General features: G+C 40.5%; 1 protein-coding gene across 1 annotated transcript in view; it reads left to right on the top strand.

Annotated features, from left to right (window-relative positions):
• gys2 (glycogen synthase 2) overlaps positions 1-16768 on the top strand; it is a 21849-nt gene extending 5081 nt beyond the window's left edge. Inside the window, exons 2-15 of the mRNA XM_069688194.1 lie at positions 1-38; positions 194-379; positions 3389-3533; positions 5954-6071; positions 6234-6354; positions 6445-6551; positions 8615-8674; positions 8777-8855; positions 11504-11617; positions 12699-12825; positions 13467-13562; positions 13758-13921; positions 14414-14494; positions 16335-16768. The exon at positions 1-38 is cut by the window's left edge and continues 154 nt beyond it. Of these exons, the coding sequence (XP_069544295.1) occupies positions 1-38; positions 194-379; positions 3389-3533; positions 5954-6071; positions 6234-6354; positions 6445-6551; positions 8615-8674; positions 8777-8855; positions 11504-11617; positions 12699-12825; positions 13467-13562; positions 13758-13921; positions 14414-14494; positions 16335-16556 (1658 nt within the window). The 3' untranslated portion in view covers positions 16557-16768. The remainder of the gene's footprint in view (positions 39-193; positions 380-3388; positions 3534-5953; positions 6072-6233; positions 6355-6444; positions 6552-8614; positions 8675-8776; positions 8856-11503; positions 11618-12698; positions 12826-13466; positions 13563-13757; positions 13922-14413; positions 14495-16334) is intronic.
• The last annotated feature ends 1761 nt before the right edge of the window (positions 16769-18529 follow it).

Below are 18529 nucleotides of genomic sequence, written 5' to 3'. Positions count from 1 at the left end.
TCATCCTGGGCTCCCTGATCGCCTGGTTCTTCAAAGAGGTCAAAGTTCAGCACACTGCTCAGCAATGAAGTTGCTAAATGTTAAACCTCCTACTTTCTGTTCTTCAGAAGTCTGAAAGTGCAGCTTGTAGTTACAATGGGAGGTAACTAAGTTTGCACAATTTCCAACTCCAGCACCATCTTTTGTTTTTCAGTTGACAGACCACCTCGGAGACAAGCCCAACGTCATTGCTCATTTCCATGAGTGGCAGGCGGGCACCGGGCTCATTCTCTCTCGCTCCCGTAAGATTCCCATGGCAACGGTATTCACGACACATGCCACCCTGCTAGGAAGATACCTGTGTGCTGGGAGTGTTGACTTCTACAACAACCTGGACAAGGTGAGCAGTGAAGAGGGGTCGGACACCTGCACTACACCAACACACAAGGTCACTGTTGGAAACTGGAGGGACACAAAGCAGATATTCCCATGTGAAGTTACATGGTGATGCAGATCTGGTGTCGTTTTCAAATCTGAACCCCCTTTTGTAAATCAAAGAGCTTAAACCTGTGAGTTGATATTAGCTTCCATAAAACTAAATTATTCCTGTTTAGTTAAATTTCCACACGCTAACTGTGACACAAGCAATACTGAAGCAGTTCTGATTAATTTCAGATTTTTAAGGAAATACAGTGAAAATGTCATTACGTTATGGTTCTTTTAGGTGAAAAGGTACCCACCATCAACTGGATTAAAAACTGTTCATAGTTTACAGGTCTGTAAAATGGTTCTGATCCAGAAGTGTCTTCAGCTGCAATACCAGCGAGTGCCACTAGAGGTCGGCTCCAAAAAGCCTCCGGCTCCATAGACTCCCATTCAACTTCTCTCATCAAATCCAAAGTGAATAAAATGTGTCCACCAGTTATCTCGGTGTTGTTAGCTAAAGTCACTCCTTCTTCTTAGTTTTCTGGAGGTCCATCTGAAAATAATCCCTCATTCATTAGAAAAGAAGATTCAAGAAGACCTGTTTTTGGGGGCATGTCTGTTTGATTGACAGGCCTGTGGTGCAGTCAGGTTACAGCTATTGGTGGGCGGAGCTTAGTGTCCCTAGTGTCAGTGCAGAACAGCAATGTGTGATTTGAAACAACACAAACCTGTAAAAATTGCTGCACTACACCAGTAAGAGTCCTGACATATAAGAACAATATCTGTTAGTGTGTTGAGGGAAGTGTGTCGTTTGGAACGCAGCAAAATTCCCACAATGTTCCCATTGTTCCAGATCCAACCATGTGTTTGCAAAAATCCTGCCAATTCACACACATATCTGTCCCATCTGCACACACACACACACACACACACACACACACACACACACACACACACACACACACACACACACACACACACACACACACACACACACACACACACACACACACACACACACACACACACACACACACACACACATCTGGCCTAAGATGAATTTTCCCATTCGAAGGTTCAGGCCTTTTACAGCCACTTAGAGCATCATTAGTAATGTTGAGTTGCATGTGGAGGGATCAGTGTGGTGCTTGTAATTGGCTGTGCTCTGCTCACGTCCTAAAGGTCAGTGTGGAGCTAAAGGTCGCTCACTGGCTCAATGGGTAATTGACAGATGACCCTCAGCTTCAAAATGAAGTCCAGAGGAACTTCACCTGTTCTATCGATGGAATCGTATCAATATGCATTTTTCAGGTTGGTTATCAGTGAGACGAGATGCAGCCAGCATGGAAAAACAAAGCAAGACCTTTAAGCTAGTGAGTTGTTTTCAGTCTTCATAATTAATAATAAATAATTTAAAGTTTTCATAATTAAAATAAAATCAGAATATATTATTTTAAACTAGACTATCTGAATAAACGGAGCTTGTGTTAACTTCTTTTTTTCTTCCATGTGACATGTAGGTACATGAAAAGCAGGTTTTGAATGTGTAATGTGCTCAGTGGTGACAAAAAGTGACAAATTTCTGAAAATGTTGTATACTTAATTACATTACTAGTGTACATTGTGGTAAATCTGCATTGCTTTTTAACGTGTTAGAAATATGATGTAAAAGTAAAATAAGTTTTGGTTCTATTTTTTGAGTTCTAGAGGAATGAAATAGGATATGATAGTCTTCCTCTCTTTACCAGACAGGAAGTGAGCACCAACAGACCGACCTTTCAGCTTCTCACAAGGATATGCAGTTAAATACAATACTATGAAGAAGCCACTCTGAAGCTGAGAGACATGAGTGCTTTGATGTTTTTTCATTTATTTTAAGAAATGTGTTTCTTTGTGTCATTTGAAGGATTTAAATTTCTATACGTGTGATCAGAGTTTAAGATAATTTAATGGGCTTTGAATGTATTGAATTCAATTATAAAGACAGATATTACCCAGCAACTGTGAGGTAGGGCAAATATATCAGAACATTATCGTCAAATATAATAAGAACTTCTCAATATAGCTGGTTGATCAAAAGAAATGAATGTATATCAATACAAAAATACAAAAATAGTATTTGACCTTAGCTTTAAGAATAAATGTTTAATAAGCAACAATGTGGGCGGTGTAACTTTTTAACAAATTTTTGAAACTATGTTGACTTCTCTGGTCCCACTTTAGTTTTAATGTAAAAGAATCAGTACTGTGAAGTAAACACAGAGTGGCCCCATCAGACTGAGGGGCTGAGACCTGATGTCTGACAGATTGTCTATGTTGAAGCCACCAGTATCAAGACAGGTGTCGGGACAGCTTTCTGTGAGCTACTTTTTCTGCATCACAAAAGAAATACAGTCAATTTGATGCAACTGGATTACACTAATCTACTGTCTGAATTACAGAATACCACCAATGTTGTAAAATATCAAAGTAACTAAAACAATTTAAAACAGATACTTTACAGTGATGACACTGAAAAAAACATCGGACTTAATGTTGGAGTAGATGTGTTTCTTGCTGTCTGTAAAATCTGCAGTTGAATTTTATTTTCTTTGGCTGTTAACCACTTTAAGAAACTCATCCTCCTAAATCCCAATCAGCCACAGAGACAGATTGCTGAGTGTTAATAACTGTTTATTTACAATATGTGACAATGAAAAAAGCTTAAACAAATAGAAACCACAAAACAAAGTATTGAACAAACAGGAGAAATCCACATCAACAGAAACAGAATCTCTACGAGCTCCCAAAGAACAAAGAAACCATGAGCGGTAAAAGCTACATTCAAACACAGTTTAGAGACGAGGACCCCGCTGTACAGTGGTGATGCCTTCTTGGCTGTAATGTGAAAGTTTCCACACTGACGTAGAAAAACAGACATATCTGCAGTCCGAAGATTCAAAATGGAAACATTAAATGATGAATATCTCTGTGTGTGTTGTAGTTCGACATCGACAAGGAGGCAGGTGAGAGGCAGATCTACCATCGATACTGCCTGGAGAGGGCAGCGGTCCACTGTGCTCACGTCTTCACCACCGTGTCCCACATCACTGCTGTGGAGGCCAAACACATGCTTCACAGGACGCCAGGTGGAGTTTCACTGCTCCGCTTTCATAGCTTCCTCATAGAAACTTCTGTTTCAGGGTGGTGATGTTTGTTCGGTGGTTGGTCTGACCGTCCATCCAACAACCCCGTTTTCTAAAAAGTTGGGACATTGTGTAAAATGTCAATAAAAACAGAATGCAATGATTTGCAAATCACATAAAACCATATTCAATTGAAAACAGACCAAAGACAACATAGCAAATGTTGAAACAGAGAATGTTTTTATTTTTATTTTATGAAAAAAATATGCTGATTTTGAATTTGATGTCAGCAACACGCCTCAAAAAAAGTTGGGACAGAGTCAACAAAAGACTGGAAAAGTTGTGTAAAGCTAAATTTAGCTCATTTAAGATTGACTGAGATGAAGTTAATAATAACAATATGTTGTAATAAACTTTATTAATTTAGCACCTTTCATACAAGAAATGCAGTTCAAAGTGCTTTACAGCAAGACAATTACATGCAGTTAAAACATATGGTCTGATAAATCAAAATTGGAAATTCCTTTCGGAAATCATAGATGCTGCATCCTCAGGGCTAAAGAGGAGAGGGACCATCCAGCTTGTTATCAGTGCTCAGTTCAAAAGCATCTTTGTCAGGGAAGGACTTGTTTATTTCAGCAAAACAATGTCAAACTACATTCTTAATATTTTACAACAGCATAGATAGATAGATAGATAGATAGATATATACTTTATTAATCCCTCAGAGGGAAATTCCTATGTTACAGCAGCATAAAAAAATGCACATTCTATACAATAAAATAAGATAAATAATATTAAATAAACTAAACTAAACAAAACCTAAACCTAAACAACAGTGTAATGAATTAGAATAAAACAACATACAAAACAAAACAAAACAAAACAAAACAGCAGTGCAAGGGAGTTATTGTTGTGTAATGGATTTTTCCAGAGGTGATTTATTGTGCAGTCTTTTTGCGGTCGGCAGGAATGATCTTCTGTATCTGGAATGATCTCCTGTATCTGGAATGAGCTCCTGTATCAGGAATGAGCTCCTGTATCTGGAACGATCTCCTGTATTGGGAACGATCTGCTGTATCGGGAACGATCTCCTGTATCGGGAACGATCTGCTGTATCTGGAACGATCTCCTGTATCGGGAACGATCTCCTGTATCTGGAACGATCTCCTGTATCTGGAACTCTCCTGTATCTGGAACGATCTCCTGTATCTGGAACGATCTCCTGTATCTGGAACTCTCCTGTATCTGGAACGATCTCCTGTATCGGGAATGATCTCCTGTATCTGGAACAATCTCCTGTATCGGGAATGATCTCCTGTATCTGGAACTCTCCTGTATCGGGAACGATCTCCTGTATCTGGAACGATCTCCTGTATCTGGAACTCTCCTGTATCTGGAACGATCTCCTGTATCGGGAATGATCTCCTGTATCTGGAACAATCTCCTGTATCGGGAATGATCTCCTGTATCTGGAACGATCTCCTGTATCTGGAACGATCTCCTGTATCGGGAATGATCTGCTGTATCTGGAATGATCTCCTGTATCTGGAACGATCTCCTGTATCTGGAACAATCTCCTGTATCTGGAATGATCTCCTGTATCTGGAACGATCTCCTGTATCTGGAACGATCTCCTGTATCTGGAATGATCTCCTGTATCTGGAATGATCTCCTGTATCAGGAATGATCTCCTGTATCTGTCCTTGTGACAGCAGCTGGAGGAGTCTTTTGGAGAACGTCCTCCTCTGTCCCTGCAGCAGGTGGTTGAGAGGGTGGACAGGATTATCCAATATTGATAATAGTTTCTTCAGCGTCCTCCTCTCCACCACCTTTTCCAGACTATCCAGATTGTAGCCGATGATGGAGCCGGCCTTCTTCACCAGTTTGTTAAGTCTGTTGGTGTCTCCGGCTCCAATGCTGCTCCCCCAGCAGACTACAGTGAAGTACAATGCACTGGCCACAACAGATGGTAGAACATCTCCAACATCTCATGGCTCTGTAGTAGAAGAGTTCGGGTGATAAACTGGCCTCCTGCATTCCAGACCTGTCACCCATTGAAAAAATGTGGCACATCTTTTAATGAGAAATATGACAAAGGAACTGTTGAGCAGCTGAAATCCTATATCAGGTAAAAAAATGGGACCACATTTCACTTTGAAAACTCCAGAAACTGGTCTCCTCAGTTCCCAAACATTTACAGAGTATTGTTTAATACCTGTGTTTTGTTGTGTTCAAATCATCACATTCTGTTTTTCATTTACATTTTACACAACATCACAACTTTTTTGGAAGCGGGGTTGTACTGGTCGATCACTCAGGGTCATCAAAAGGATGAGGCCAGATTTTTAGTCCACTCTTACCATTTCTCTGACACTTAGCCCGCCTCTGACTGTCCGGGCCTTCTCCTTGTGTTGGTACAGATGTGGTGACTCCAAATGGGCTGAATGTGAAGAAGTTCTCGGCCATGCATGAGTTTCAGAACCTGCACTCCACCAGCAAGGCCCGCATCCAAGAGTTTGTCAGAGGACACTTCTATGGGTGGGTGGGCTGCATTAGTAACATCATTGAGATGGGTTTTGAGCTGTTAAATTTTAGTCTTCTCATTAGGGCCATTCACATTTTGTATACAAGGTTGATGATTTTGTCTGATTGGAGAGAGTCTGATTGTAATCTTGATCTTTTTTTCAATCAACCTGTCAGTCATCTGGACTTCAACCTGGAGAAAACCCTCTTCTTCTTCATTGCTGGACGCTACGAGTTCTCCAACAAGGGAGCTGATATTTTCCTTGAATCACTATCCAGACTCAACTACCTGCTGCGGGTGAGGACATTATGTTTCTTAACATGTTTGGTAGTATTCTGCTGGGTGCACCAAATGTGTTAGAGGAATTCCTCTTCGTTCTCTCTACAGGTCCACAGAAACGATGTGACGGTGGTAGTTTTCTTCATCATGCCAGCTAAAACCAACAACTTCAATGTGGAGTCCCTGAAGGGGCAGGCAGTACGCAAACAGCTCTGGTATGATCCGCTCTGATTGATCATTTTAATAATCAGATGATAGTGTGCATGCAGTGCATTCATATAAACCAGATTCATGTACAGTGATTAAGCAGGAAGGCAGCAGACATCTTCTGGACTCAAGCAGATAAAACAGTTCACTAATGAGCCAAAGCTTTACAACGTTATCACCTCCAACCTACCGAGGAATATAGACTGTACGAGGGTAGATCAATAAGTTCGGAGATTACTGCTCGTGCACAGAGAACAGCAGTGTGACGTGATGCTGCATCTTTCAGAGGTGGAGATACGTGAATTGAAGCCATTAAAAACACTGCAGCCAGTTTGTAACTCAGTTATTTCACTGGATTCTCCAGCTGTTGCACAGAAGCATCACTACATTCAATAATTAGAGATATTTGTATTGTTTGGACAATGTGGTCTCTTTTTAACCTTGAGTTTAGTTCATTTTTATATGTTTTAAACAGTCTGCCTCTTTAAAACCTAATTTAAAAAAAATGTTTATGCCAAATAAGTATTTTTAAGGTTTTGCCGTCCATATGTAAACACAGTGACTTAAATGCATTTAAAACACTAATTAACTTTAATATCAAGACAATCTTTCAACATCGTTCAAGCCAAGTTATTCCAGGCAACAAAGGAAAAAGCATATGTGCATATGTACAAGCATTGTCCTTGTTTTTAGAATTTCACAGTGAAATTATCATCTGAATAAGAACTTTTAAAATTTTGCCAGAAGAGAGCTTTAGAGTTTTCCCTTTTTTTTTTTTGGGGGGGGGGGGGTATTTTCCAAACATTTTTAGAATGCAAGAGAACGTACCGAACATACAGAACACATTACATTAAACATGACAGAAAATTACAGAAAAAAATTGAGAAAGAAAAATAGACAAATAAATGAAATAAAATTAAATAAATTAAGAAGAATACAATCGTTCATTTCCACAGACATTTGTTGATGAAAGTAGGGAATCAGATTTCTATGTCATTGCTATACATTTCCTGGCCACACATAAAGCAATTTCTGCAAGTTTAACTTGGGGCTTCGTTAAAGACCTGTTGAGAGTTGTGTTCTCTGTGAACGAGCAGTAGTCTCAGGAGTTATTGATCTCCCCATGTACATGATCTCTGAAGACCTAATTTACTCTTGATGCTGCCATGCAGTGTTGTTTATTCCACCAAGTCATGGAGTCTACCAGACCTCTGAAGGTGCCCTGTGGTACCTGGTACCATAAACCTTTACATTTCCGAAGGTTTTAAGTTTGTTTTAAGAATTGTTCCTGCACATCTTCGAACAGCCCAACACTGGTTCATGGTTCATCTCTTCTCCGACTGTTGTCAGTAAGAAATCCCAACTGCTGATCAAGAGTATCTCACCAGCCTTCACATTTCAGTGGTGCCCTGACCTGATACTCTGTCCGTTGTCAAAGTCTCTCAGGTGCCATTGTTATGAAACAATCAATGTTTTTCACTAATTAAAATATTTGAACTCATCTGTGTACTTAATTAATCCTTATTTGAGCAGAGTAATTTCAGTGACAGCTCTTGTTTCCTTCCTAGAAGATGCTCAGTGTTTATGTGGGCAGTTGCACGAGGAGGCCGTCCTCACCTGCAATATTTATCTAACAGTAAAAACAAACCATATGATTAATAACTGCCAGAAGAAACAGTCACCTTTATAATAGAGACACTTAACCTCTCAGGAAGGAGGTAGAGGTGGAGTTCAATGAAGCATCAAGCATGAAGAACCCTGTTCATTTCCCACCAACAATCAATATTAATGTGACCTCATCCTCAACAGCTATCTCTGCTGCTGAAACCCAAACATTGACCATAACAGAAGCAGATCACATATAATGATGAATATGTTTGGCTCATGGTGAAGGCAATGACAGATAATGTCCTGCAGAGTGGAGCAGAAGTTCTTATTATTACCCATTGTGTGATTTGCTTGGTGGACTTTCTGTTTTACGTAATACTATTTTGAAATGTTGAGTGATTGCAGCTGAAACTGAGTTTGGGTCAAAGGTTCATGTCTTCATGTTTGTCCTGGTGTCTCACAGGGATACAGCTCACACTGTGAAGGAGAAGTTTGGTAAAAAGCTCTATGATGCTCTGTTAAAGTAAGTAGACTGTAGAGGAACGTTTATGTCCTGCTGCTGTGTACACTAGCGCTGGTCCGCTGTGATTAATGAAGATGGTGTTTGTCTGCTGTCTGTCTTCAGAGGGCAGATCCCTGATATGAACACCATCCTGGACCGAGACGACTTCACGCTAATGAAGAGAGCCATATACGCCACTCAGGTACTGGAGCTTCTTCTGATCCTTCTACTCTCAGTTTACAGAAACCAACTCCTGGTATTATTGATAATAATGTGGATTATTGGAACTATTGGACAGAAGAATCAGTGTGTTTATTGAGTGTTAAACAGAGGACACAAAAACACATTGATTTCTGGGTAAAATAATGAAAGCTGCAGATATTTTGGAGGTTGATGTAGTCACATGATGAGGTCATTTAAGGTCAGTGTGATTTGAAACAACACGACTCGGTCTAAGTTCCTGCACGAAACAGTAAGAGTCCTGACATGGAAGAGACTATCTGTTAGTGTATTGATGGAAGGATGCAGTGCTGGTTTACTATCTATGGACAGATGAAACTGACTCCTTACAAAAGTCAGGCTGAAGACTGAATCCATGTAGAGTCTGACCACAATGTGAATTTGGGGATGAGTTGCTCACATGGATCTTTGCGATGTTAACTCATTGGACAGCAGTCACTGGAGCACTTGGCCTCAGGCAGGTAAATGGCTGCTGTTTCTCAGGGTGACTCTCGACCATACGACAAAGAAACTCATCTCTGGTTGTTGTATTGAAGCAGACTGATGCATGCGTTTCATAAGCTCGACTCATTCTTCGGGCATATGAGAACTCCACCTGTGTTTTGCACTAGTTCACCATTTGGCTACGTGTTGGATGAATGATTGACTTTGTTGTTAAAAAAAAAATCATTCACTAAATATACAATTTATGGCTGTAGAACATATCCCCTGATTCCTGTATGCCAGCATTCACATATTTCCATAGCAAACTCAGCCAAGTGGATTTGTTGTCATGTGGCACTTTGTGCATCGGCTATGCGTAAGGCTCAAAGGAAAAGCACCCATGTGCAGACTTTAATTATGACACATAGGGAACTGAGGACCTCACTGGGACACTCGCTTAATAACATGCTGGTGTACAGTGGTGCTTGAAAGTACGAGAACCTTTGATATTATATGATCCAGTATTACACATCTGTGTGAACATTTTGGATTTGCATTTAACTTGAAAATGACATGACACAAAGACACACAAGAAGTGTATCACAGCACCAACAAAGGAGGATTAGAAAAAGAGTGGTTGATGCTTATCAGACTGCAAAATGTTACAGAACCGTCTCTAAAGAGTTTGGACTCACCAATCTGTGGACCAAAGTCCTCCAAGCTGATCAACAGTAACCAGAAACATTTAGTTGCATTCATGGCTGGTCACACCAGATACTGAAGGTTCACAATCACAGATATGTACCGTACGCAATTATTTTTATGCCATTTGTTTCATTGGAGTTTTCTTGATCTACTTCTAGAACTTCTGTAAATAACTGATGTCATATTTAAACAGAAATGTAGAAAAGAGCCCACAAACTTCAAAACACAAATGCACTTATGTAAATAAGTTAATAAAACTCTACTTCACACTGTACATCAGTGTAAAAATAGCCTACAGGGAGAAAAATAGAAAATGTTGCAGAGGATTAATGTCCGGCAGCTTCGTCTCATATCCTCAGCTCTGTTTTTGTGAATGGATGTGACATTTCCTCCAGACTGATCAATGAGAGCAATAGCCCCTGCTGGAGATAAATTACAAACGGAGGCGAGGGGGATTCCCCCGAGACAAAAAACCTGAATGAATGAAGTCAGAGTCGTAACCAAGCAGAACGTGGGTTGATTATCTCCCTGCACCCCAGACCGCAGGCCAATAGAGTGGCTCTGTCAGGGTGATGTATGTTAGAGCTCGGTGATACCAACAAAGCACCAATAAAAAGGTCCTCCACAATTAAATGAATGTTTACCGACGTCAATATTTCAGTGGTCGGAAATGGAGAGCGTGTCGTATCGACTACAAGTGTGAGAATGATAGAGCGGAGACTCCTGATGGTGCTGTTGTGATTATTTCTCGGTGTCATTTTTTATGTGTAGTCCTCTCCCCCAACCTCCACCCCCACTTTTCAATTACAGCCTTGTAGATTTCTGTCATTAAGGCTCAGTTCACCCAAAGTACAAAAGAATGACCATCTTTCTAACCTCCAGTGTGATCTAGCGGTAGGTCCCAATACAGCAGCTGCTGTTGACTGACTGGCTGGTAATGGCAGGTTAAAAAGACTGAGGTCAGTTTCATTACTGTCATTTGTTTGCATAGATCAGGCAGTGGTAATCGGATATCATTAGCCCAAGCTTTAAATAGTGTCTGACACTCGTGGACCACCGACTCAAACACCCTTAATGTTTGATCTCTTCGCTCCTGTGCAGGATGTATAGTATATGAATGCTGCCATGTAAACATTTACATGTATGTGTGCATACAGGACAGGAAAGCAGACTGTTGATTCTCCACTGCAGATGCATGAGGTCTCTGTCCAGTGGTGTTTGCTGATGCAGTGGACTGAGCTGTAAAAACTGATTAATTGATTGACATTATCATCCCTGTGGAAGTGCAGCATGTGGGCTCAAGCTGCAAAGAAAAGATCAAGTAGTAATTGGTTCAATTTGTTCCAACATTCATCATACAAGCAGCTTTAAAAAGGTTAAAAACAGAAATAAACGTTAGAAACTAGAGGCCGAGCTAACTTGTCCCTCTTCCTGTCTCCGCACTTATGTTTCACTGTGTTAATGACACACTTTACGCTGCAGAGACACAGCCTTCCTCCAGTGACCACTCACAACATGCTGGACGACTCCACAGATCCCATCCTGTCCAACGTCAGACGCATCGGCCTCTTCAACTCCAGGAACGACCGCGTCAAGGTAGACGACACATCCTGCGAGTTTCCTTCATGTGGTTCAGATCATCATGTGGTAAAAAAGTGTGTTTGTGATGACTGATCTGTAAGTAGATTTGAATATTCATCGATGAAGAAATGTGCACAAATTCATACATTTAAACTATGAATTTGTTCATACAGTTTAAATGTTGCAGCCACCGTTTATTTGAGCAATTTTGCTTGAGAAGGCAGCTACACATCCAGTGCACTCATTTATCTCATGAGTTTTCCACTCATTTCATAGTTCAACAATGGTTTTCACAAGTGTTCCTGAGCCCATGCAGTGATTTCCACTCCAGAATAGTGTGTTTTTAATGCAGTGCTGCCTGAGGGCCCGAAGATCACCACCATCCAATATTGGTTTCCAGCCTTGTCCCTTGTGTTCAGAGATTTCTCCAGATTCTCTGAAACTTTGCAATTTCACACAACACAACATTATTCTGACATTTTTGGTCTATTTTCCAACACAGTCTTTCCCAGAGTGATGAACCTCTCCCCATCTTCACTGCAGAGAGGCGCTGAGATCTTTTTTTATCCCCAATCATGCAACTGACTTGTTGCTAGTTAACATAATTAATTGGGAGATGTTCCACCAGGTGTTTTTTTTCTTTCTGGTTTTATAAAGTCCAGTCTTTTGTTGACCCTGTCACAACTTTTTTTTTAACACATATTTTCCATAAAACAATCACATTTCTCAGTTTCAACATATCTCAACTTCTATTTTCAATTTAATATGGGTTCATTTTGGAAATGGGGTTTTAATGAATTAAATCTTCTGGAGAACATGTATTACTCCATGGAAACCAGTCTGAGATATGTACTTTTTTCCTTAAACTAACAATGGTAATAGAGGAAAGGCCATCACAGTTGACCACAAATATCTAAATCTTCACAGAAACCCTTTCATTTAATGAACAGTGTGTACAAAGAAGAACAATATGTGTCTGGCAGTCAAGGGTCATGAAAACATAAAATTAATCAAAGGATCATCATAACATCAATACAGATATGTGTTAAATCCTGCTGAGTGAATAAATGAGTCTGTGTCTGTGTCCTCCTCTCAGGTTATCTTCCACCCTGAGTTCCTGTCCTCCACCAGTCCTCTACTGCCGATGGACTATGACGACTTTGTCCGCGGCTGTAACCTCGGAGTGTTCCCGTCCTACTATGAACCGTGGGGATACACACCTGGTAACCTTTGACCTTCGCATTGTAGCCCCCAATATGCAATCATTCACGCCCTTAAACACACAAATGCTTCATGTTTCTGCTTTGCTGAGGAACTGGTGTTATTAAAGAATTAAAGATGCAGTATATTGCATTCAGTCTTTTTAATAATAGTCAGTGCAAACTGAACTGGACTTAACATTCTGCATACCTTGTGTATTGGAAGTGAATGCATGCCTACATTATTTACACTTCAGGATTTTACATATCCAGTGCAACCTTTGTACCAAAGCAGTGTCTGTAAGTCTGCTGCCAGACAGGTCAGGCTTGTAATGAAATGTGCACATGATGTGCAGCAAATCCAACACACCAACAATCCTGCAGCTGCACTGACCGTTGCAAAAATACAATGTGTTTAGAAATCTACATAAATCAGTCAACTTAATAAACATTTTTGAATCATATGTCACTCATAAATGTTGTGAATCCATGGTTCGTAACTTGTTCCAGCACATTCCCCAACGACCTGCGTCCAGTTGATGGTTCGTCCATCCTGTTACCACTAGTTGCCTGTTCATTTTCTTTCGATCAACTAATCAATTCACTTCCTGAAGCTCTAAAACGTACTTTACATTTTCTGAGATGTGTTGTTCTGTGTTCTCCAGGTGAGTGTACTGTAATGGGCATTCCCAGTGTGACCACCAACCTGTCGGGTTTCGGCTGCTTCATGGAGGAGCACGTCTCAGACCCTGCTGCTTATGGTGCACACACACACACACACACACACACACACACACACACACACACACACACACACACACACACACACACACACACACACACACACACACACACACACACACACACACACACACACACACACACACACGAAGCAGTAGATGTGTGTTAACCCTCGGCTGTCTGTTTGTCCTGCCGCTCCTCTCTCTCATTCTCAGGTATTTACATTGTGGATCGGCGGTTCCGTTCTGCGGAGGAGTCCTGTAACCAGCTGACCCAGTTCATGTTCAACTTCTGCCAGCAGTCTCGACGTCAGCGCATCATACAGCGGAACCGAACTGAGAGGCTGTCGGACCTGCTGGACTGGAGATACCTGGGCCGGGTCAGTTTCTGCTGCTGCATGTTTATTTGGAACAGGAGAGTGGGTGAACCGCGGCGTCACATCCTGGTTAATACCGCCTGAAATGAGCCACAGTTTATTGCTGCATTCATGTTTGCTCACACTGTCATCATGATATACTTCAACATAATAATCAACAAAACATGAGGAAGAAATACGAAACCACAACTGGCTCGAATAGACTTCAGTCTGAAATGGAGCTGTCATACCTGAAGTTGGATCTGATGTCTGTCTGAACTGCATGTCAGATGGTTTCATCTTTAACAATGTATTTGATTTTTAAAAGCTTTTTTATGATATTGATTGTGTCAAATCTTCATCTTAAAACAAACTAAAACTGTCAGCAAAGTAGTGGAACAGTAAGTAAAGTACGTGGAAATATAAAGTACTTCACTAAATGTACTTTGCTATTTTCCACTACTGAGTAAAATGTTGATTAATTGTTGATGTACATCTCTGACTTGTGATTGACAGTTCTACATTCAGGCCCGCCATCTGGCCCTGAGCAAAGCTTTCCCAGACAAGTTCCAGATGGACCCCATGGCCCCTCCGAAGGTGAGAAAAGCTCCCCCAGGGGTTAATGCTGCTACTACTATCACTGCATGTGCAGGATTTTATGGAGTAATGAATGAAAATAACACTTGCAGGCCTGGTCACTGCTAAAGAGCGCTGAGTTGTTCAGTAGAATATCTGAGTGGCACCACAAGATGAAAATGAGCTTTTGATGGTTCCCAATGCAACACTGTCTGCAGCCAGATATCTGACATGCATGTACACGAGAATCCCTCTCCTGTACGGACGGAAGAACAGCGTGCACACCGTTGGATTTCACACATTTGTCAGGTTTTAATTGACAGCCTAACATTTGGATGAAGGACAAGACATCAACCGGGAGAGTGCTGATGCCAATCCTTTTTTGTGTGTGTGTATCCTCTTCCGATCCTTGGACTCTGACTAATTCACACTTTTCAGGTTTGATACAAATAGAATTTTGAAATTCATGATATTGATTTTTAGTTAGGTCAATTTGGCATCAGCATGAATCCTCAGAGGCTGTTTCCACCTTGCAGCATCATACATCCTGAGCCGTCTGTTCCCACCTGCCATTCAATGCGTCTCCACATGCGAGATCGGATCTCACTTCCCTCCCTTCCCCCGCTCTGTATACAAATGAACACGGTGGCTACGTCACAACAATATACAAGTTAATGAGCACAAGAACAGGACCCTGAACATCAGATCAACAATGATTCGGGTCAGATTAAATCTTTGTTGCAGCTCGTCTCCGCTGTGGATCAAAGGGGGCGGGGCCTCTCTCACAGCTGGTGGTCTGATGTCTGTCGGAAATTACAGGAGATAAAGTAAAAGAAAAAAAGTAAAACTAAACTCAGAGGAGGCTTTGGTGAAACAAGCCTTATGTAGCAGCTTGTGTTTTAAATTACTAACAGCTGCCGTAAAACTCTCCCTGTTTCTGCACCGTTCAGCCGCACTCGGCACAATCACGCAGGAGAGATTTATCTGGTAAAATACCACAAAGCAGAGCCTGAACTGTTGAGCAGCTGAAATCCTGTATCAGGCAAGAATGGGACCACATTTCACTTTCAAAACTCCAGAAACTGGTCTCAGTTCCCAAACATTTACAGAGTGTTGTTAAAAGAAGAGGTGATGCAGGACAGTGGTAATCCTGAACCTGTCCAGACTTTTTTGTTGCTGCCATCAAATTCAAAATTAGCACAAATTTTACAACAACAAAATGTTTCAGTTTCATCATTTGATATGTCGTCTTTGGTCTATTTGCACGTACATTGTGAAACTGTGAACACTCATGGGAAAAATGTATCGACTTTGGATTTGATGAGAGAAGTTGAATGGGAGTCTATGGAGCCGGAGGCTTTTTGGAGCTGACCTCTAGTGGCACTCGCTGGTATTGCATCGGAACCATTTTTCAAACCCGGAAGCTGCGAACACTTTTATATCCCCTCTATGATATGAACTAATTTTTCGACTAAATGTGTTATTCAACACTATTAATTAGAAGTTTACTAGTCAAAGTTTAGGTTACTTGTATTTCTTTTAACCATGAACCCTTTTAGTTACTTCCACCATTCACTTACTACTTTTACCTACAACCAGCTTTTAATTTACAATTTCAAACAGTCATTTACTTTTGGCTACCAATAATTTGTTTTTATCATTTAACAGCTACTGTTGGTTATTTCAACTGTTTATCTATAACTTTTAGCAAAATGTCTAGACTTTTCTGCACCTTGGTGAGATTTCAGGTACTAATCAAATTATAATTTCTATTTTTACAGATTATTTGAGCAAATGTTTTGTGTACCTCAGGTCCTGAAACACAGATTTTTATAACTCATTGGCTCCCTTGTCTCCACAGCCAGAGGGTTTCCGGTACCCCCGGCCCTACTCTGTTCCCCCCTCTCCCTCCGTCTCCATCCACTCCACCCCCCACCACAGTGACGTGGAGGATGATGACGATGACGAACCCTACGATGAAGACGAGGAGGCTGAGAGGGATCGGCTGAACATCAAGGCTCCCTTTGTGCTGGGAGGTGTGCCAGAAGGCAAGAAGAAGCAACCAGGAGAGTCAGGAAACTGAAAGTCATTCAGAGACGCTGCAGTTTGTTACACGGGTTCAAACTTTGTGCTTCTGCTGGTTGAGCACAGAAAAATCACTGACTGATTAGCAGATGCAGTCGACAGTAGTGACAGAGATCGCACGTCTCCACCTTCCACATTCAATAAGCTTGTGTCCTTCCTCTTGTACTGCTGCCTGGTTACAATAAAGCCCTGAACATCACCTGAAAATAAGATTTCTTGAAAGTTAGTAGATTTCAAACAGTTTCAAAAAACATTTTGTGTTGAAAGAATTAAAAGTACACAGTAAATCAGTGGTTCAACTGGTCTAAAGACCCACATTTTTTCTTAAGTAATTAATTATTTAAAGACATAACAATTTATTTCCCTGAAAAGTTTTGTAGCAATACACAATGCCTTTAAAAATATCCAAACTTACTTCTTACAAGTGTATGATTTTCACTGATATTTGGCCTCAGCATTGTCTCTCTTTTGTGTCCTGCAGTTGTCTGCCAATATTGAAGGTCTCCACTTTCTTTGGTTGAGTATATTGGAACAAAGAAAGTATGAGTTATAGAAAAAGATATCTAGATTTGGCAAAATTATTGGAAAACAGATCGGGTTTTTGTATCGGAAGAAATCTTTGTGTCACAACCCCATAAACTTAACAGAATCGGATCCATTTCAGCCGAGAACATTTGGAAAGTCTGGAAGACACACACGCAATGGAATTATTTTTTTGCCATTCAGGGTGAATGTACTGTAAATCTATAGGTTATATTCTAAAAATGAATTATTTCTCATCTTCTGTGCTATAAATCTCCACCTTAGTCACATTTACAAACAGCAAACTTTCAAGTTTTATTCCTGTCTATATTATGAAGGTTTTTACAGAAGGGCTTGTTCATTTATCATTCATAGCCTGATATATATATTTTATATCATAAATCTACAGGCAAAAAGTGCAGTAAAATAAAGACTTAAGTATTTTGGATGTTTTCTTTCCACTCGATGGAAATAAAACATGTTATGGAAGCAAATAGCCCAAAATCTCAAAATTGACAAATGCATGATGTTTTGGCTGCAGTGGCTCCTTCACTCACATGCAGCTGGATATGGTTGGATTTCCAACACCTGGACCTCTGTAGTGATCTCAGCTCCAACTTCGTCTCTTTACTGAACAGGTGCTCAGAGAAAAGGAAGGTTTTCGTACCTCCTGTAGATGTGTCCACCTGATAACCATTCACAGTGTGTCGAACCTGAATTATCTGTTTACTGTTTTCTTGAAAGGTCAGTGATTTTTTTTTGTGGTCCATGTGAGTTTGAGGCCTGTGAATTTTGGGAGATATTTCATCATTCTCTGATGGATTTGGAGGTTTTGCTGAAGCTGTGTCGAATAATAGTGAAATACAGTCTATGTGTTTTTCATGTGACACTGCAATATCTTGAGTTGCTCATGAGTCTGTTGTAACCATGGAAACTACATGGACACAAACATTTCAACCATGTGTGATAGTTACACATGCGATTCCAAAACCATGTGAGTTAATGTGTTGCCATGGCAGCCTTGACTCTGAAATATAATGATAACATTACTGTAACATATTCAATGACAATATCTATATATATATGTTCCCACCAAATATAACATTTTACAATTCAACACACTAACTTCAGCATTGTTCAGATTTGCTATGTTCGTCTTTACGCACATGACAGCACTTCAATTTGTGGGAAGATAAATGGTTTTATTAACATAGGAAAGTCTGCAATGACTGGAATCACAAAAAACATTTTTATTAACATAAAATAAAACCATCAACTTTCCCGAACCCTAACTAAGGTTGCCTGAATCACAGTTAGTTGGAACGTATGATGCTCTGGTCCTAATCTGTGTGTGCAGATTTGTCCACATACTTTTGGCCATGTAGAAACACCAGATGTAGAAATGCACAGTATCAGTCAGAGTTCTGGACACATTCATTCATTCTACTC

This window comes from Brachyistius frenatus, unplaced genomic scaffold, assembly GCF_029030835.1.
Source record: "Brachyistius frenatus isolate BFR_SWC_R1_liver_20210118 unplaced genomic scaffold, ASM2903083v1 Contig_540, whole genome shotgun sequence".
NCBI classification, from domain to species: domain Eukaryota; kingdom Metazoa; phylum Chordata; class Actinopteri; family Embiotocidae; genus Brachyistius; species Brachyistius frenatus.
This window is presented reverse-complemented; position numbering and strand designations above follow the sequence as displayed.